The 17,850-nt window shown below is 44.4% G+C and overlaps 1 protein-coding gene across 4 annotated transcripts in view; it reads left to right on the top strand.

Moving 5' to 3' along the window:
* Positions 1-17,850, top strand: part of MBOAT2 (membrane bound glycerophospholipid O-acyltransferase 2) — a 128,477-nt gene that overhangs the window by 87,154 nt on the left and 23,473 nt on the right. For 3 of the 4 annotated variants that reach the window (XM_086699972.1, XM_086699971.1, XM_086699969.1), the window contains exons 4-5: positions 3,631-3,726; positions 16,261-16,316. In XM_086699972.1, the coding sequence (XP_086556098.1) occupies positions 3,631-3,726; positions 16,261-16,316 (152 nt within the window). The remainder of the gene's footprint in view (positions 1-3,630; positions 3,727-16,260; positions 16,317-17,850) is intronic. The other variant, XM_086699970.1, reaches the window with a different exon arrangement.

Below are 17,850 nucleotides of genomic sequence, written 5' to 3'. Positions count from 1 at the left end.
AGAGAGAGAGGGAGAGAGAGAATCCCAAGCAGGCTCCACACTGTCAGCACAGAGCTCAGTGTGGGGCTTGATCTCACAACCGTGAGATCATGACCTGTGCCAAAAGCAAGAGCCAGACGCTTAACCGACTGAGCCACCCAGATGCCCCTATTATTATTCATGGTTCTATGTGTTGGCTAGATTCGGCGGGACAATTTTTGCTTGAGTTCTTACGTGGTTGCTATTAACTGTTGGCTGGAACTGCAGTCGTTTGAAAGCTTAACTACTTGACATCCAAGGTGGTTTCCTTCCACGGCTGGCGGTTGATGTTGGCTGTGGGCCGGGAGATCAGCAGGGATTGTTACTTCTCCACGCGGGTGCCATCTGCTCACACGGGTGGTGGGGCTCAGAGTGCTAAGGACAAGCATTTGAGATGGAGAACGCTGCAAGACTTCTTCTGACCGGGCCTTGAAGTTTCAGGAAGTCATTTCCATTATGTTCTATTTGGTAAACCAAGTTATTAAGTCCAGCCCGGATTCTAGGGGAAGAGAATTCTATTCCAGCTCATGTTCAGAGCTGCATGTGCAGAAGAGTTTTTACTGGGGGCAGCGACCTGTACTCTGGCCTGCGCAGTTTACAGTGCATCCTGCATGAACAGTATTCTCACTTCCTCTCAAGACCCCCAGAGTGTCACCTCCTTACGGCATCTGGCGTGACCCCTCCATCTCGTCGTCTAAGTCAGGTCTGCTATGGATGAGGCTTCTTCAGTGTGGTTCCTCAAGGACAGCTCTTGGCCATGTGAGGACCAGTGCGCTAATGGGGCCGGTTTTTGCCCCCCTCCCCCCAGTACCCAGTATATAGTGGTGAACAGTGATAGGATACTTGTAGTAGACCCTTCTGTTAAAAAAAAAAGGAGAAGAATGCAAGTCGCTTAGCAATCTCTGGTCCATAGTAACTGTGGGATCCAGATGGACACCTGTTACCTGTGCCTTGAGTGGTGCCCCCATCTAGTCCCTGTGAGTTGGTCTCAGTGGCTCTTTATCCACATCCTGAGCTGTCCTTCCTTTTTATACAAGAGGTAGCCAGATTTTGCCGTTGAATAACTTTCTCAGCCCACTACCTACCAGTAGATAACTGGGGACGTGAAAATCTCTTCGTTTTGAACTGTTTCTCCCTTGGAGTCCAGTCTTGTGTAACTCTCTTGAAAACTGATGCGGGCTTCCTGTGTGTCCAGCTAGAAAGCTCCTGCATTTGACCGAAGCCACACCCACAGACCTCTTTCAGACAGTCTCCCTTTTCTTTGCTCTGAAAGTGCTGTGGGACAGCACCCTCCAGGTTCTTGTCTAGCCGAGTGTCTAAGAGGCATAACCTTGAGATTCGTGGCAACTGCTGTTTTTTTCTGAGAGGTTCTCTAAAGGTGTGCCCTTAACATCTCCCTGAGGTGCCATGTGGAACAGTACCTCTTGACTCATCTTCACTGTGATTGCTTGAAGAATATTTTGTGACCGGAAAGATTGTCCTGAGCTCTTTCTTTTTTTTTCTCTCTCTCTCTAAAGTCTGCTAAACACCTGAACACTTCTCTTTTTTAGTTCATTGCTCTGTATCCATACTTTGTCGTATGCGCCTAAAAGGAACCCGTTAGCGCTTCTGGAAGGTATGTTTTCTATTTTCCACATCAGAGTGAGCAGCAGTGTTTCTGTAGCTTCCAATTACAATTTCCTGACTGCTCTACATGTTCACTAGCAATTCCCTTCAGGCCTTTACTGCTTGCACCTGCCACGCCATCCCAAAGCCCGTCCTGTGTGCTCCAGGTTTTTATTATGGTAGCACCCCGTTTTCACTTACCGATTTCTCTTCTGATTATACCACTCTACCAAACTGCAGTGGCCTCAAACAAGTAGGTATGTTATTTTGCTAATGACATTGTGGGTCAGGAATTCTGGAAAGGTTCAACGGGATAGATCGTCTCTTTTTGATAGGGCATCCGCGTCGTCACCCACACATCTCACAACGTGGTGTCTGTCTCACTCTGTCTCCTACGTGGTGTCTCATCCTCCAGAACTTCTGCATGTGGTGATCTCCCCATAGTCACCCTTCTTTCCTGACCACCAGCTTCCAAAAGGCAAGAAGTAGAAAGTGCCAGGCCAATTGCGGGCTGTCCTCGGAACTAGCACAGTGTTACTGCCGTAATCTACTGGTCAGAGGAGTTGAAGGCCAACCGGGTTCAAAGTGGGTAGAGAAGTAGACTCTTGTTCTTAACGGGGGGAGGGGCAAAAGGTCAGGTTGTAGAAGACCATATGAAATGAGAGATATTGTAGCCAGATGTCAATCAACCACATGATTTTTAGAAATTGTGATTTGTGGACTCTGTGTGCATGAGTATGTGTGTGTGCTATTTTGTCAGTTACAGCTATTGGGAGTATATTAGCTTTGTAAAACATTTCAATTAGCAAGCTATCCTCCTTCCCCCCCCCCCCCACCTCAGGAATAATTCAAATAGATCAAATTACCTATATGTCTAAAGTTTAAAAGATCTCTTTCATAAAACTACCTAAATTGCCTACACAAGAAACTTAAGATTTTAAGTTAACCAAATATATTGTTTTTTACCCTATCGGTTCCTTCTGTATTATCAATGTTTTAGAAAGTATGTCCCCAATTTGAGAACATTTGAATATATATCCACATTTCCTGTGTGTTTTGGTTTTAATGTTGTGCAGTAATTCTTTTTTTTTTAATTTTTAAATGTTTATTTATTTTTGAGAGAGAGAGTGAGTTCAAGTGGGGTAGGGGAGACACAGACTCTGAAACAGGCTCCAGGCCCTGAGCTGTCAGCACAGAGCCCAGTTTGGGGCTCAAGCCCATGGACCACGAAATCATGACCAGAGCTGAAGTTGGACGCTTAACCAACTGAGCCACTCAGGCGCCCCTTAATGTCCTACAGTAATTCTTTAGTTCATCTGGAATTATCTAATTCTTTAGTTCATCTGGAATTATCTTGTTAACTATTTAGATGACAATCCGGCCCTGCTAATTTGCATTGCAGCCTTTATCTATGCAATGTTAAGTGTTCTAGAATCTGTTTCTGGTCTCTTCTATTGATATGTAAATTATTTTCCATACTGTGTGTTTAAATATTGTAACTGTCCCAAGCACCTTGAGATGTGAAAATCACTAAATGTTCATGCTTGTAATATGTGAGTAAATGCTACCTGATCCACACTAAAGATGTATGATTTTAAACTGTTGAGAACAAGAATTTATTTAATGTATGATCTAGCCACACATTTTTGTGCCAAATTGTGTTTGCTAAAAAGGAAGAATAAATAGAAAAATTACCAATACTCACAGTTTTATACTTGTGAACATGACTTTCAAATCTGTCATTTGGGTTATGGAGGTCTTTCAGAAGGAAAAAAATAATGAAAGCATTGATTAAATGGATTTACCATTGAAGGTGGTATGAAAGTCAAGTAAACTAGCTACTAGTAAAGAGTTTTTACAATTTATTGAAGAAAGCTATTTGTGGAGTAGATCTAGAAATATTTAATTTTTGAACCATATCATATGGTTAATACAGTATTTTAAAATGTATTCTCTAATAAAATGAATCTTTTATTTTCACTAATCTAGTTTGTTTCTGTTTTCCAGATATTGTTTTGTGTTTGCTTTGGGATACCTCACAGTGTGCCAAATTACTAGAGTCTATATCTTTGATTATGGACAATATTCTGCTGATTTTTCAGGGTAAGAGTAAAACTTTGATTCAGTAGCCTGTTTTATCTACTGTCACGTTGGTGGAAGGACAGCCTATGGTTGCATTTAGTAGTTCTAATGAAAAGCTATTGACAAACGTTTTTGTTGAAAATTCCTCTATGAGCTGAGATGTTTTCTTCATGTAAAGTGGCCTTTTGTAGTGCTTATAAGTCACAAAAATAACCTGTCCTTTTAAGTTGACTTCTATAAAATTTCCAAATATGTAGCAATTGAATTTGTCGTATGGCATTCTGATCTTGAAAGCATTTCCTAATTTCACAGAAATTTCTACCATCAGTTATAACTGTTGAAAACCATCCCCCTTCAGCCTGTATCCTTGAGTCTCTTTCTTTGATCTCTTGAGCGAATCCCTTTTGTACAGTCATTCACCAGCTTCTCTGTAAGATCTGGTCACTTCTGCTTCTTAACAGCCCCTGAGACTTTTCTTTGGGCCAGAGGTCCTCTGAATTTTCTAGAGCAGACATTTGAATATGTATTTTGGTTGCATGCATTTTCACTTTCATGGAATGTTCTGCTTTCTTATGTCTGCACTCAACTGAGTAGTGGAAAGAACTTCTGGCTTTTTTGTTCCTTCAAAGGGGTCGTAGTCTAGTTGCTCCATGTTAACTCTTTGTCCTGCAACAAGCTGATGAAATGTCTATTCCAAAATAAACATAGGCCGATCCTTAAGGACTGACTTGCTTACCATCCTTATAAAGGGACCTCTGCTAAGGATAAGCAAAGTAGAAAAAATAAAGTATGTCATGGCAACTCTGAAAAAAAGTTATTCAACATTAGAAATGGACCAAAGTTGTATGAGCTTAGAGAAAAATTACTGCTATGAAACAAGAGAATTCTAGAAGTTGAAATTTTCTTTTTCTCCTTAATGGGATTCAAGTAGATTTTACTTTTTTAAAACAGATTAAAAAAATAGATTTGGATGAAAGGAGATCGCATGCAAAAGAACAAACAAATCAAGCCGAAACACACTGATTAAATACACTTTACAAACTAGTTAAATTAGCAATATATCGGGTAGAATAGAGAAATATACCCGGAATTCAGAAAAGGAGAATAGATGCTGGCGGTCTAGCTTATAAATAATAGATATTCTTGGACAAAAAGAGCTAATGGATGGAATCAGTAAACATATTGGGCACTGAAAATCTTCACGAACTTGAAGGTGTAAGCCCGGTCACACGTTGTCATTAGGGTATGAGAGTAGGACCTAGTTGTGAATGTTTACAAGAGTCAAGATCACTTAGACAGTTTAATCTTCCTGGGAACAGTTACCCTACCGTTCATCGTGGTATCCGTAGTGTTTAGCACATGGCGACATTGAATAAACCCTTAGTGGATCAATAATAATAATACCTCAGTTAAGAGGAAAGTAGAAAATACAGTGAGAAAAATGGGGGAAAACAACAAACACAGAGTAGAAAACCTGAGCAGTGCAGGCAAAGCTGTGCTATCCAAGATAAGTTCAGAGCTTACTGGGGCACCTTGGGTGGCTCAGTGGGTTCAGCATCCGACTTCAGCTCAAGTCATGATCTCGTGGTTCGTGGGTTCGAGCCCTGCGTTGGGCCTTGTGCTGACAGCTCAGAGTCTGCAGCCTGCCTCAGATTCTGTCTCTCTCTCTCTCTCTCTGCCCCTCCTCTGCTCACGCTCTGTCTCTCTTTCTCTTTCAAAAATAAACATTAAAAAAAAAATTCAGAGCGTTAGTGCTTGTGTTACAGTGAATGAAGAATGAATGAATTAAGCCTTTAGTATGAAGTACAAACAAAAAGAATACTCTTGACTAATTCAGTTTATGCATGTAGATAACAGGAATGTGAACATTAGCAGCTAGTAGTTAATACTGTAAAATCACGAATTTTCAAATGGCCTTCTTCAGTGCTAGGACACTGTAGCCATGTTCCAGGGACACTAAGCAGGTGAGGCTGTCCCCTCTAGTCTCACTTCAGCCACAACTGCTCTGTGTCTCTAGCTTATATTTTGGGATTCCACATATACTTCATTTAACAAATATTGTGCTGCTTATATTTTTAAACTGCCAGATTTTTATTTATTTATTTAAAAAAAATTTTTTTTTTTTTAGTGTTTATTTATTCTGGAGACAGAGACAGAATGTGAACAGGGATGGGGCAAAGAGAGAGGGAGACACAGAATCTGAAACAGGCTCCAGGCTCTGCACTGTCAGCACAGAGCCCGACGCGGGGCTCGAACCCATGAACCGTGAGATCATGACCTGAGCTGAAGTCGGACGCTTAACCGACTGAGCCACCCAGGCGCCCCTAAACTGCCAGATTTAAAAACCAGCCTAATGTAGCTAAATTGAGCTCATTGATGCAGTTCTTGTGAGTACAGATGTGCGTGACACAGTGTTTACTGGGCCCTCACAACTGCTCTTTTGGTTGATCTAGTCATCACCTTTCTGATTTCTCAAACCTGATACTCTAAACTTGTTACTGTCTAGGCTCACACTGTTAAAACATCATAATTTCAGTGGCTTAACATAATATGTGTTTATTTCTCAGCCACTTTGATGGTCCACTGAATAGGGAGCATTTGCTTCACACAGTCATTTAGGGAAGCTTCTTTCTTAGGGCTTCACCTCCGTCAGCATCTCTGGAATCCTTTTTTTTATTAAAAGGATTATTTTTTAATGTGTATTTTAGAGAGAGAGTGCGCACAAGTAGGGGACAGGCAGGGAGAGAGGGAGACACAGAATCTGAAGCAGGCTCCAGGCTCTGAGCTGTCAGCACAGAGCCCCATGCAGGGCTTGAACCCACGACCCATGAGATCATGCCCTGAGCCTAAGTTGGAAGCTAAACCACCTGAGCCCCCAGGTGCCCCTGGAATTCTCTTGATTACGCTGATGGAGACGCTATTGGGGAGCAGAGGGAGAGCATGCTTCCTCACCACTGCTGCTCACCCCCGATTGGAAAAGACTGCTTATGTGGCCCACAAATTAGAGGGTAGTTTGCAGTAAGAGCAAAACACGTGTTTAAAAATAGCTTTATATGGTGTGGCTTTATTTTGCTGAAATGTAAAATTTCATTTAAAAAATTTTTTTAATGTTTATTCATTTTTGAGAGAGACAGAGCATGAGTAGGGTAGGAGCAGAGAGAGAGGGAGACAAAATCCGAAGCAGGCTCCAGGCTCCGAGCTGTCAGCACAGAGCCCAACGCGGGGCTCGAACTCTTGAACCATGAGATGTGACCTGAGCCAAAGTCAGATGCTCAACCAACTGAGCCACCCAGGTGCCCCTAAAATTTCACTTAAATACTTAAATATAATTTACAAATGTTTAAGTATGTGGAAGAAAACAACATAGCATTTTAAATATAAACCTGATACAAAACTCCTAGTTTAATGTGTAATTTTTATCCATTAGGAGGAGACATTTGATCATCATCAGTAAACTGATAAAGATTAGGCAGAGACAAATTAGCTGAAAGAGGCCTTCTGGGAGAATGAAGCTGAAGGGCTTTTTTTCTTATTGGACACAGGACAGAGAAGAAGCCATCTAGAGGCAGACTTTCCCCTTAATGAAATATTTAGGCATTTAGAAGCCTTGTCCTCTCTCTCTGCCCCTCCCCCGTTCATGCTCTGTCTCTCTCTGTCCCAAAAATAAATAAAAAACGTTGAAAAAAAATTAAAAAAAAAAAAGGGGCGCCTGGGTGGCGCAGTCGGTTGAGCGTCCGACTTCAGCCAGGTCACGATCTCGCGGTCCGTGAGTTCGAGCCCCGCGTCAGGCTCTGGGCTGACGGCTCAGAGCTTGGAGCCTGTTTCCGATTCTGTGTCTCCCTCTCTCTCTGCCCCTCCCCCGTTCATGCTCTGTCTCTCTCTGTCCCAAAAATAAATAAAAAACGTTGAAAAAAAAAAATTTTAGAAGCCTTGAGCGTGTTATAATACGAGCAGAAAAGATCCTAACTTGAACCTAATTAGGGTAAATATCCAAAATGTTGGGCGTCTGAAGAAGGTACAGTTGAATACAGTGGCCATCCTTTGTCCTGAACTGTGCTGTTGCCTTGAAGCTGGCCACACAGGAGGTGGAACCAGGCTCTTGCTGAGGAACCGCATGGGAACTCTTCCGTCCGGGGCAGTCTTTCTTGCCTGAGGCACAGGAAACTGATATTGTGCCTGTATATGAATGTGAACATCTGTGTGTTTGGGGTGGGGAGTGGGACATGAGTTCAAGATACATTTGAAATGTTGATCAGATTAAAGGGACTCGTTTCTTAACAGAAGTTCCTTTTTGCAGAAAGATCGAAAACCACTGTAGTCTTGACTTTCGTGGTAGCCTTAGAAAATAGAGGAGACATTAAAATAATTAAATAACTTCCCTTTAGATTAGCAATAACCAGTTAGCAAGTATAATAAAGGATCCTAGCTTCACAAGCAATGAAAACCATGACAATGTCTATCTGAGAATACACGTAAGAAGAAATGCACAGGACCTCAGTGTAGAAAACTGTAAAACTTTATTGTAGGATATAAAAGAACCCTAACGGGAGAAATATCTTGTTATTCAGACGGTAAAATTTAATATTATAAAGATGGGAATTCCTCTCAAGTTAATCTGTAGGTGTAATGCGGTTCAAGGTGGGGTTTTGAGGGAAATTAGATGAATTGAAAAGTTCCCCTAGAAGTAGAAATGCTCGAGAGTAGCAATTTCAGTACAAAACACACTCCTGTTTGTAAAGTAGCCGTCATTTAACTATTACAGGACTGACACGGGAGTAGATAACACAGTGAAGCCAGAGGAGAGAAGCAGACCCATTGATCCAAGAAATACAGGGACGGAATAGAAACGGTGGGAGAATAGATCCGTGGGGAAAGCCCTTCTCGATTATTAAGTAAATGGTGTTGAGACAAAAGAAGGGTAACTGCTTTCCTTCTGTGTAGGTAAAGAACTTGTAGACGGAAGTAAGCGCAAACTTGTGTGGCAGAAATGTAATGAGTTCTGATTGGAGTATGTTGACTTTTGAAGGGGTAGCTGAGTGCATCCACCAAAAGAGATGCACAGGACATAATTTTCCATTCAAATTAAGGCTGTGTTTTAGAGCTAACCACGTGGTATCAGATGCTCAGCAGACGTTTCATTACTGCTTACTCCTGTGTGTCCGTTCAGCTACGATTTATGGAGCACACGCTCTACCTTTTGCGAGGTGCTCAGTACTTTTGTAAGTGACAGTCCTGTCCAGCATAAGGGACAGACCGTTTGGTCTAAGAGCTACAGGTGCGATTGTCGCGCGCACTCCTAGAAAGCCTCGTTTGAGTCTGCTTGTAGATTCTCTGCGCCGCGTGCCGAGCTCTGGAAGGCCTCTCGCTCTCGTCTCCCTCCTCTCACGCTGTGCCCAGTAACTGTGTTGCAAGTGGGATGGATGTAAATTATTCAGCCCAACCGCTAAACGGCAGTGTTCCATTGACCCTGTTTCGTCCCGTGGGAGCATCTCCCACACCTTGACCTACATTTGTTTGGAGGAAACATTCTATCTGGCTGCTACTAACGTAGGTCGAGTTACCAAGAGTAGACGGGCTAATAATAATCTGTGGCTTGATTTGTCTGGTTTCTGCCCTCCGCAGGCCTTTTCTACCGTTACATCCGTTCACAGAGCAGCGTGCTTTAATGAGATTTATCAGAAGTCTTCGGTTTTCTTGGGACTCTGAGCCCTCACGGTGTGTGCCCGGCTCTGCCCCGCAGCCCCGTCCCGGCTGCCTTCCTCAGTCGTCTGATGCCCACGGCCCTGCTCTCCTGTCAGTACATTTGCCTTTGCGCCCAGTCCGTTCCCTGTGCTCAGGGCGCCCTTCCTGTCCAGCCATCGGTGCCTGTCCACCACGGCTAATCTTACGGGCCCAGATGACAGGACTCCAATTCGAGGTTTTCCCCTGGGTTTGAATTTTCTGTCGTCCCTGCACGCCTTTCTTCAGATGTCTCGTTTGGCTCATGACACTTTTTTATATAGTTATTCACATACCTGTTCATCTCCTGTTTTAGTGAGAAAGCCTCATCAGAGACTGCACTTTACAGCTAATTATCGTGTCCCCCCAGGGCCTTGTGCTTTAGTAGCAACTCCACTGTTTAGTAAAGAAGGTTTCATCAAACATTTGCTGTCTCTCAGATACTGTTTGAGGTATTTGTCATACTGCTGCATTATTTAATCCACCCAGTGTTACTTTTATCTGTTTTTTAGATAATAACTTGGAGGGGGGCTGAAATAGCTTCCCAGTCTTCCAAATTGATCAGTGGTGGGGTCAGGATTTAAGTGGGGTTTTCCGACTCTTGTCCCACTGCCTGTTCACTGCCCACATCTCCACCCGAGTGTCCAGGAGGCAGCTCGCACTGGACACGCCTGAAACAGACTCCCCGATGCCCTCTCTGCCCCTCCTGTGATCCTTCTCCCTTGCCTCTGTCTTTCTGAGTGGTTGCTCTGGTCAAAAACCTTGGCAGCATCGGGTCTCAAGCCCTGCCTCATATCCATTGTCAGACCGTCGGCCGATCCTGTCGTCTTTACCGTTACATGGTGGCCAGGCTCCACATCAGACCACACTTGCTATCACTCTGGTCTGAGCCACCACCCTCTCCTGCCCACTTATCCCCCTGCAGCTCCTCAGGCTTTTCTTAAGAAGTTTGGTTTTTTCATTTTGTTTAAGTGTATTTATTTTGAGAGAGAGAGAGAGAGGATGTGAGCAGGGGAGGGGCAGAGAGAGAGAGAGAGAGAGAGAGAGAGAGAGAATCCCAGGCAGCCTCCATGCTGTCCGTGCAGAGCCTGACATGGGGCTTGAACTCATGAACTGTGAGATCATGACTTAAACTGAAACCAAGAGTCTGACGCTCAACTGAGGGAGCCACCCAGGCACCCCTCCTCAGTCTTTTCAGCCCAGAGTCAGAATTCACCCATTTATTTTTTATTTTTTTTAAATGTTTATTTATTTTTGAGACAGAGTGAGACAGAGCATGAATGGGGGAGGAGCAGAGAGGGAGACACAGAATCCAAAGCAGGTTCCAGGCTCTGAGCTGTCAGCACAGAGCCTGACGTGGGGCTTGAACCCATGGACCGTGAGATCAAGACCTGAGCTGAAGTCAGAAGTTCAACCGACTGAGCCTCCCAGGCGCCCCTAGAATTCACCCATTTAACACCAAGTTACTTCCGTGCGGAAACCCTCCCTCGCGTGGGTCACTCAGCTCCAGAAGCCTGCTGGGTCTGACCCTGACCGCTGCCCCTGCATGTCCCCATCCTCCCTCTGCACCTCCTCTCATCCCACCAGTGGCCTTCTGTCTCCCCACGTGCTAGTCACGCTTCTATTGAACTGTTGTTGAACTGCTTTCCTCCTTCCTGAACATTCTTACCCCTTCAGGCTGCTCTCTGCCTTGTTCTCACTTGAAATGTCACCTTCAGGGTGAGGCCAGGTCTCCTCCCTCCTCCCCCCACCCTGCTTTGTGCCTGCGGTCAGCACTTGGCAGCATCTGGCGTAGGATGCGTTCACCTGTTGACTGCTTCATTATCTCTCTCTGTCTGATGCACCGTGAGGTCTGCGGCCCCGAGAACTTCACCTTGTGCACGGTTGTGTCTCCAGCATCTGGTTTCTTGTAGGTGCTTGTTAGATACCTGTTTCTGAACGAGGGAGTAAAGTGAACGAATGAACGTGGCTCAGAAACCCGTGGCCCTCTCCGTGATGACTCACTGCGTTTTCTTTGGCATTCGGTATGTGGGGCTTGTTTTGGCCTCGGTGGGTTTTGCTGTTTGTGGAGGAAAGAGAGGACCACAGAGGAGAGCTGACAGTTGGGCTCTGTTGTCAGGTGACTTGCACCCAGTGGCAAGCTGACCTTTGACCCGGCAGGTGCTTGCAGTTGATGGCGCTAGAGATAGCCTCTCCTGGAGGTAATGGGCAATTGAGGCAGCAACTGTTCTTTTCAGCATTCAGTTTCTCTTTTATTTATTTTTAATTTTTTTTAATGTTTATTTGTTTTTGAGAGAGAGAGACAGAGAGAGAGCGAGACAGAGCATGAGTGGGGGAGGGGCAGAGAGGGAGGGAAACACAGAATCCGAAGCAGGCTCTGGGCTCCGAGCTGTCGGCACAGAACCCGACGCGGGGCTCAAACCCGCAAACTGAAATCATGACCTGAGCCGAAGTCGGACGCTCAACCGACTGAGCCACCCAGGCGCTCCTCAGCATTCAGTTTCTAATAATGTTGAACTACAGCTGAATTGTACTGTATGAAAGAACTAAACCAACTGTTCTCATTATCTGTAGAGACAAAAAAATGCAAGTGTTTTTTAAATTTTCGTATCCTTTTGTTTTTTAAATTTCAAGAAGTGTAGAGCTTTTAGTTGTTGTAGCAGGTAGGGTTTTTGTTTTCCTTGTTTAATATTACCTGAAACTGTCTCGTCAGCTGAAGTATTTCTCCTGAAACGTTAGATTCCACGTTTCCGCACATTCCTAGCCGAGTGCCACGGGGAGTAAATCTGTGTACTTCCACCTAAATACAGTGATGTCATCATGTGGAAGGTACAGGTACCTCTGTCTGCGGCCCTGAGCTCCCCCGTTGGAGATCCTGAGGCTGTCCACCCCCTCCCTCCTCCATCCCTGGCTCTGCCACAGGGAAGGCAGAGGGTCTCTTTTGAAATTTTTTTTATATATTTAAAAAAAATTTTTGTTTAACGTTTATGTATTATTTTTGAGACAGAGCATGAGCGAGGAAGGGGCAGAGAGAGGAGACACACAGAATCCGAAGCAGGCTCCAGGCTCCGAGCTGTCGGCACAGAGCCCGACATGGGTCTTGAACCCGTGAACCGTGAGATCGTGACCTGAGCCGAAGTCGGACGCTCAACTGACTGAGCCACCCAGGCGCCCCTCAGAGGGTCTTTCTGATTCGTGTCAGGTGATCTCAGACTTCCCAGGACCCTGGAAGTGATTAGCATTTGGAGACTCCAGTAGATGCGAAGTCAGCAAGTAGTTAAAATGTCAGTAAAGGTCTAAGTGAAATCATGTGTGAGTCACTGAAACAGGTATTTGTGAACAGAGTGCCCTCTCAAGAAGACCCACAGCAGGTACTCTCTGAGAACAGTGTTGTTTTCGTTTACAAGTGTTTTCTCCACACCCTGGGTTCTGCCGTAACGAGGTAAAGTTGGTCCTGCTCCGGTCGGCTTCCTGGTCAGGCACATGGCCCGTGTTGGCCTCGTGTGTCCATTTCCCCCTCTGGTTTACTTTTCTCAGCTCTCAGTGATCTGTTCATGCCTTGCTGAACTTTCACTGTAGTACTGGCTTACTTTCACTTATAACCCACTCCTTTTGAGTCTCTCTGTGCTACTTCTGCCTTCTAGCATTTTACTGTCACATTCACCACCCCCTGACCCCACCCCGTGACAGGTTGGACCAGAGGCCCTGGAACTGCCACCCATTTAAAACCAAAGGGAATAGTCGGGGCTAACCATCACCAGTAAAGGGAACAAAAAGATGCCGAGACGTTTTTGCAAACCAGTCGGTCCTTTGAACCCGTGTATATGTCTAGTGCCCCAGGTGCAGAGATAAATAAGTCGGCGTTCCTGGTGTTCAGTAGCCCAGGATTTTTTGTGGTGACAGGAAAGCAAACAGAAAAATGACAAACAGTATGGTAAATGCTTTCAAGCACAGATGAGAGTGGACAGGCTAGAGGGAGTCCGACCAACCTGTAGAAGGAGTAAGAGATCTTGACCGGACGCTTAGAGGAGTCCGTTTATTTAGCGTTTCTAAAATATTTACTCAGCACCTCTCTTGTGCTAGGCACTGTGGGTTCAGTGGTGAAAAAGACTGTTGGTTCCTTACCTCGTGGACTTTCTGGAGAGGAAAGACAGATTTTAAACCAACAATGAAACAGCCACGAACGTGAAAATATTTTGGAGGAGGAAAACGAGGAGCTGGGGTTACGTGAAGGGCGAGTGTGGGCTTGAGGCAGAGCTGTCCACGGGCCTCTTGGGCGAAGTGATTCCTCAGCTGTCCTTGCAAAAACAGTTCCAGGAAGAGTGGTCTAAGTGGAGGGAGCAGCATTTGGAAAGATCCTGGGGCATTCAGCCCTGTCACATTCACCACCACGAGGGCTTTCACGAGCCATCCTGCAGCCTGCACGGCACATAGCACAGCACTTGCCTGGGGAGGCCAGGTGGCCAGGGCACAAGGAGGGCATGCACTCACAAAGCACATATTTGCATTTTTGGAACATCTTATATATACGCACCTAGCAGTTTGTCATTGAGTTGATATATATATATATATATATATTTTTTTTTTTTTTAAGTAAGCTTCACGCCCGGCATGGAGCCAAGCGTGGGGCTTGAACTCAGGACCCTGAGATCAAGACCTGAACTGAGTTCAAGCGTCAGATGCTTAGCCAACTGAGCCATCCAGGCACCCCGTCACTGAGTTGATAAATTTAATAATTATTTTATCAGTGGTTTTTATTATGACTTGAGGTGAAATGGGAATTAGCATTTAGAACTGAAGAGTATTATATAATTCTTTGCTGAGCTATATTATGAAGAGAACTTAGGCAGGATGAGAAAAATGATTCTTTTCCCCCAAGGAAGTGGAAATCATTATTTTTGCAATCCTCAGAGGCACATAAAACATCCCGAAAGCTAAAACGGCAGCTGGGTGTTCAGAGAAGCCTGGGGGATAGGCTGGCTGAGGGATCATTTCCTGAGAGTGAGTTGCGTTCACACAGGAGCTGACTTTTAAGGGAGCCCACGGGGAATCTTCTCCCTTCTGCACTTTGAGAGCACCTGCCATCTGACAGGTTTTTCTTTTCTGAGATCTTGCCTGTTGGGTGAGGAGAATGAGCTGTAAGTCCTCAGGGGTCTGGGTCTGTGTGTCGCATTGCCCCTGAATGCCTGAAGGCATTCTCCTTTTTTTAGGTGTTGAAGGATGCTCGTGTTCGGCGACGGGTAGAGCTGATGGGTAGAGCTGATGCTGACCGGTCTCGTGCTCTGAGCAGTGGGGACAGGTGGAAGGCACGGGGTCTCTGTGACGGAGTCTGAGCTGCCTCCTGCCGAATGTGGGCTGTGGGGCTGGCCTTCCTGAAGGCCTTTCCTTGGCTGCACATACTCTGAGCCTGAGCTCACCCTCTGCCTCTCGGCAAAACGCGATTTTCTGGTTTTAGTGGAATATTCCAAAACTATAAATAAATAACTTGTGATTAATTGTTCTTTGATACAAACGTCAGTAAGCTACCGTAATAAAGGATAAAGATGTATCCCGGTGGTTTTTTTTAACATGGATTTATGTATTTTTCCTTTCCAAGTTATCCATTCAATTAGAGATTACAAAACGGGGAAAATATTGCCGTTTTCTTAGTTGTAACACGACTTAAAGCCCTCCGTAACGTGCATGTTAGGTGCTATCTCTGGGGTGGCTCTCCCAGACCCTTGGTCCCTGGGCCCTAGACCAGTGAGGTGGACCTTGCCCTGTTTCTTCGTGCCCCATCTCTCCTGTTTTGTTCTACATTGCTCACCCAGTCTACCTTAATTTTCTACCTATTCCCCTTTTCCCAACTCCTTTTTCACCTTTAAGTCAGCCAAGCCAAAGGGCAGCAGTGTGGCGCGTTGAAAAGTCAAGATCGGGAAGCCAGGGCCCAGCCTGATGCCTGCCTCCGCCTCCCTCTGGCCCCACGTCCTAGTGCTCTTAGTGCGTGAGGGAGGAGGCGGGTGGCGATGCTCACGCAGGGCCTCGTGGGGGATGAGCATGCGGTTCTCTTTCCCTCCCTTGCTTCCTCCTTTCCTGCCTTCCTCCCTTCTTCCTTCCCTTCTTCCTTTCTTTTCTCTTTTTCTCTCTCTGCCTGCCTCTTTCCCTTTTCATTTCTTCACTCTCTTCCTTCCCTCCCTGCCCTGTTTCCTTCCTTCCTTCCCGCCTGCCTGCCTGCCTTTTAAAGCAAGGGAGAAGCCCTAACTCCCTTAGCCCCTATACCTTCCCCAAACATAGCAGCCCCTGAATTCTCTCTTTGAAATCCCTTGGAGGCCTTTTTTTTTTTTTTTAATGTTAAAAAGTGTCAGGATTTTGTGATTGCATAAGTGGAATAAACTTTTTTCTTTTTTTAAAAAATATAATTTATTGTCAACTTGGTTTCCATACAACACCTGGTGCTCATCCCAACAAGTGCCCTCCTCCCTGCCCATCACCCAGTTCCCCCCCCCCCCCCATCAACCCTTAGGTTGTTCTCTGTATTTAAGAGTCTCTTAGGGTTCGCCTCCCTCCCTCTCTGTTTGTAACTTTTTTCCCCCTTCCCTTCCCCCATGGTTTTCTGTTAAGTTTCTTAGGATCCACATATGAATGAAAACATATGGGATCTGTCTTTCTCTGCCTGACTTATTTCACTTAGCATAATACCCTACAGTTCATCCACGTTGCTGCAGACGGCAGGATTTCATTCTTTCTCATTGCCAAGTAATATTCCATTGTATATATAAACCACATCTTCTCTAATACATCATCAGTATTATTTTAAATTTCTCCTTTTAAATACTTATCTTTTTTATTCTATTACAGCCCAATGATGATAATTACCCAGAAGATCACTAGTTTGGCTTATGAAATTCATGATGGTAAGAATTTAGAAATTAACTTTTCATCACCGAAAGAAATCCTATTCCAATATACTTTCACTTGAGATAAGACCCTAACTTTCTGCATTAGAGGAGCTAAGAGACAGGAATATTCAACTCTGCTTAGGTTCATTAAAGTGTGTTTATTTACTATTTTTTTTTTTGCAGTTTTTCATCTTAATTTCACACCTGATTTAGTGAAAAAAACAGTAAGAGTGGGGTCCGTCATATGACCAACATTAGTGGCAGTATAAAATATAAAAGAAATAGACATTTGGTCTCAATCAAGTTTTATTGGTCCCTGCTTCGTCTTTGTTACATTTTTATTAATTAGTATTTGAATGCTTTTCCCCCATCCCTCATCCCTTGTATATACAATACACGCACGCACAATTACATGTATTTTTAGCATAAATATTTATATATTCATATTTTCAATCTTCAGTGAATGGACACCTTGCCATAGGAAATGCTAACACTCTGGGCTGTGAGTCATGAGTTAGACTCTGGTTTCTTCCCATACTGGAGGGACATCCCCGTCAGACTGGTCATCCGTAGTGGCCCACAGAGCTTTTTACGTGGGGTTTTTAGCCCCACTGCATACAGCACCCATCCTGTGCCATCTGCTAAGGAACACCTACAGATATGTTTTAAGTATATTGTTTGCTTCTTAATTTAGTTCTCCTTTGGTCTTTAAATTGGGCTTAGAATCTAGTAATGTGTAATCGTAAGTCCTAGCCTCCTCTTTGGGGAGAGAAGGTAAAGATGATGTATGTATACAGTTTTCATTCATTAGAGTCAGAGAGAGGTAGGGAAATCATTTCTTGCTTTATGTTGAGCTTCTGGTTCATAATACTGATGTTAGTCAATCATCTAACAATGGAAACATTTTGATGCCCCCTTCTGTTTTTTTAAATGTTTACTTATTTATTTTGAGAGAGGGGCAGAGAGCATCAGCCGAGGAGGGACAGAGACAGAGACATAGAATCCAAAGCAGGCTCCGGGCTCTGAGCTGTCAGCACAGAGCCCAACATGGGGCTTGAACCCACAAACATGAGACCATGACCTGAGCCGAAGTCAGATGCTCAACTGACTGAGCCGCCCAAGTGCCCCTTAAATGCCACCTTTTGAAAGTCATAGTGTTTATTATAAAATATGCTAGCATTTTAGAATTTTTTTTTATTATTCTCAAATTAGTTAATATACAGTGTAGTCTTGGCTTCAGGAGTAGAATCCAGTGACTCAGCACTTACATATAACACCCATGGAATTTTTAAGTTAATAATAATTCCTCTAGAGAAGTCTCAGATTTGTGCCTTGAGGTGTGTTATTTATCTTATACAGACCTAGACACGTTGGGTTCCATGGTGGTCCTTTGACGTGATTGAACCGATGTGACAATGAGAAAGAAAGGAACCAGTTACACCAAAAGTTGGGATTATAGCATGAATTTCCACTGAGAAAATGGTAGAAGTGTGAATGGGGGAAAATGCCATTCTTGGGGGAAATCACAGTTGACCAAAGTACCTGTTTT

This window comes from Puma concolor, chromosome A3 (assembly GCF_028749965.1).
Source record: "Puma concolor isolate L17-30 chromosome A3, mPumCon1.1.hap2, whole genome shotgun sequence".
Taxonomy (NCBI): Eukaryota; Metazoa; Chordata; class Mammalia; order Carnivora; family Felidae; genus Puma; species Puma concolor.
Note: the sequence above shows the minus strand (reverse complement) of the source record. Positions and strands in the feature narration are given on the sequence as shown.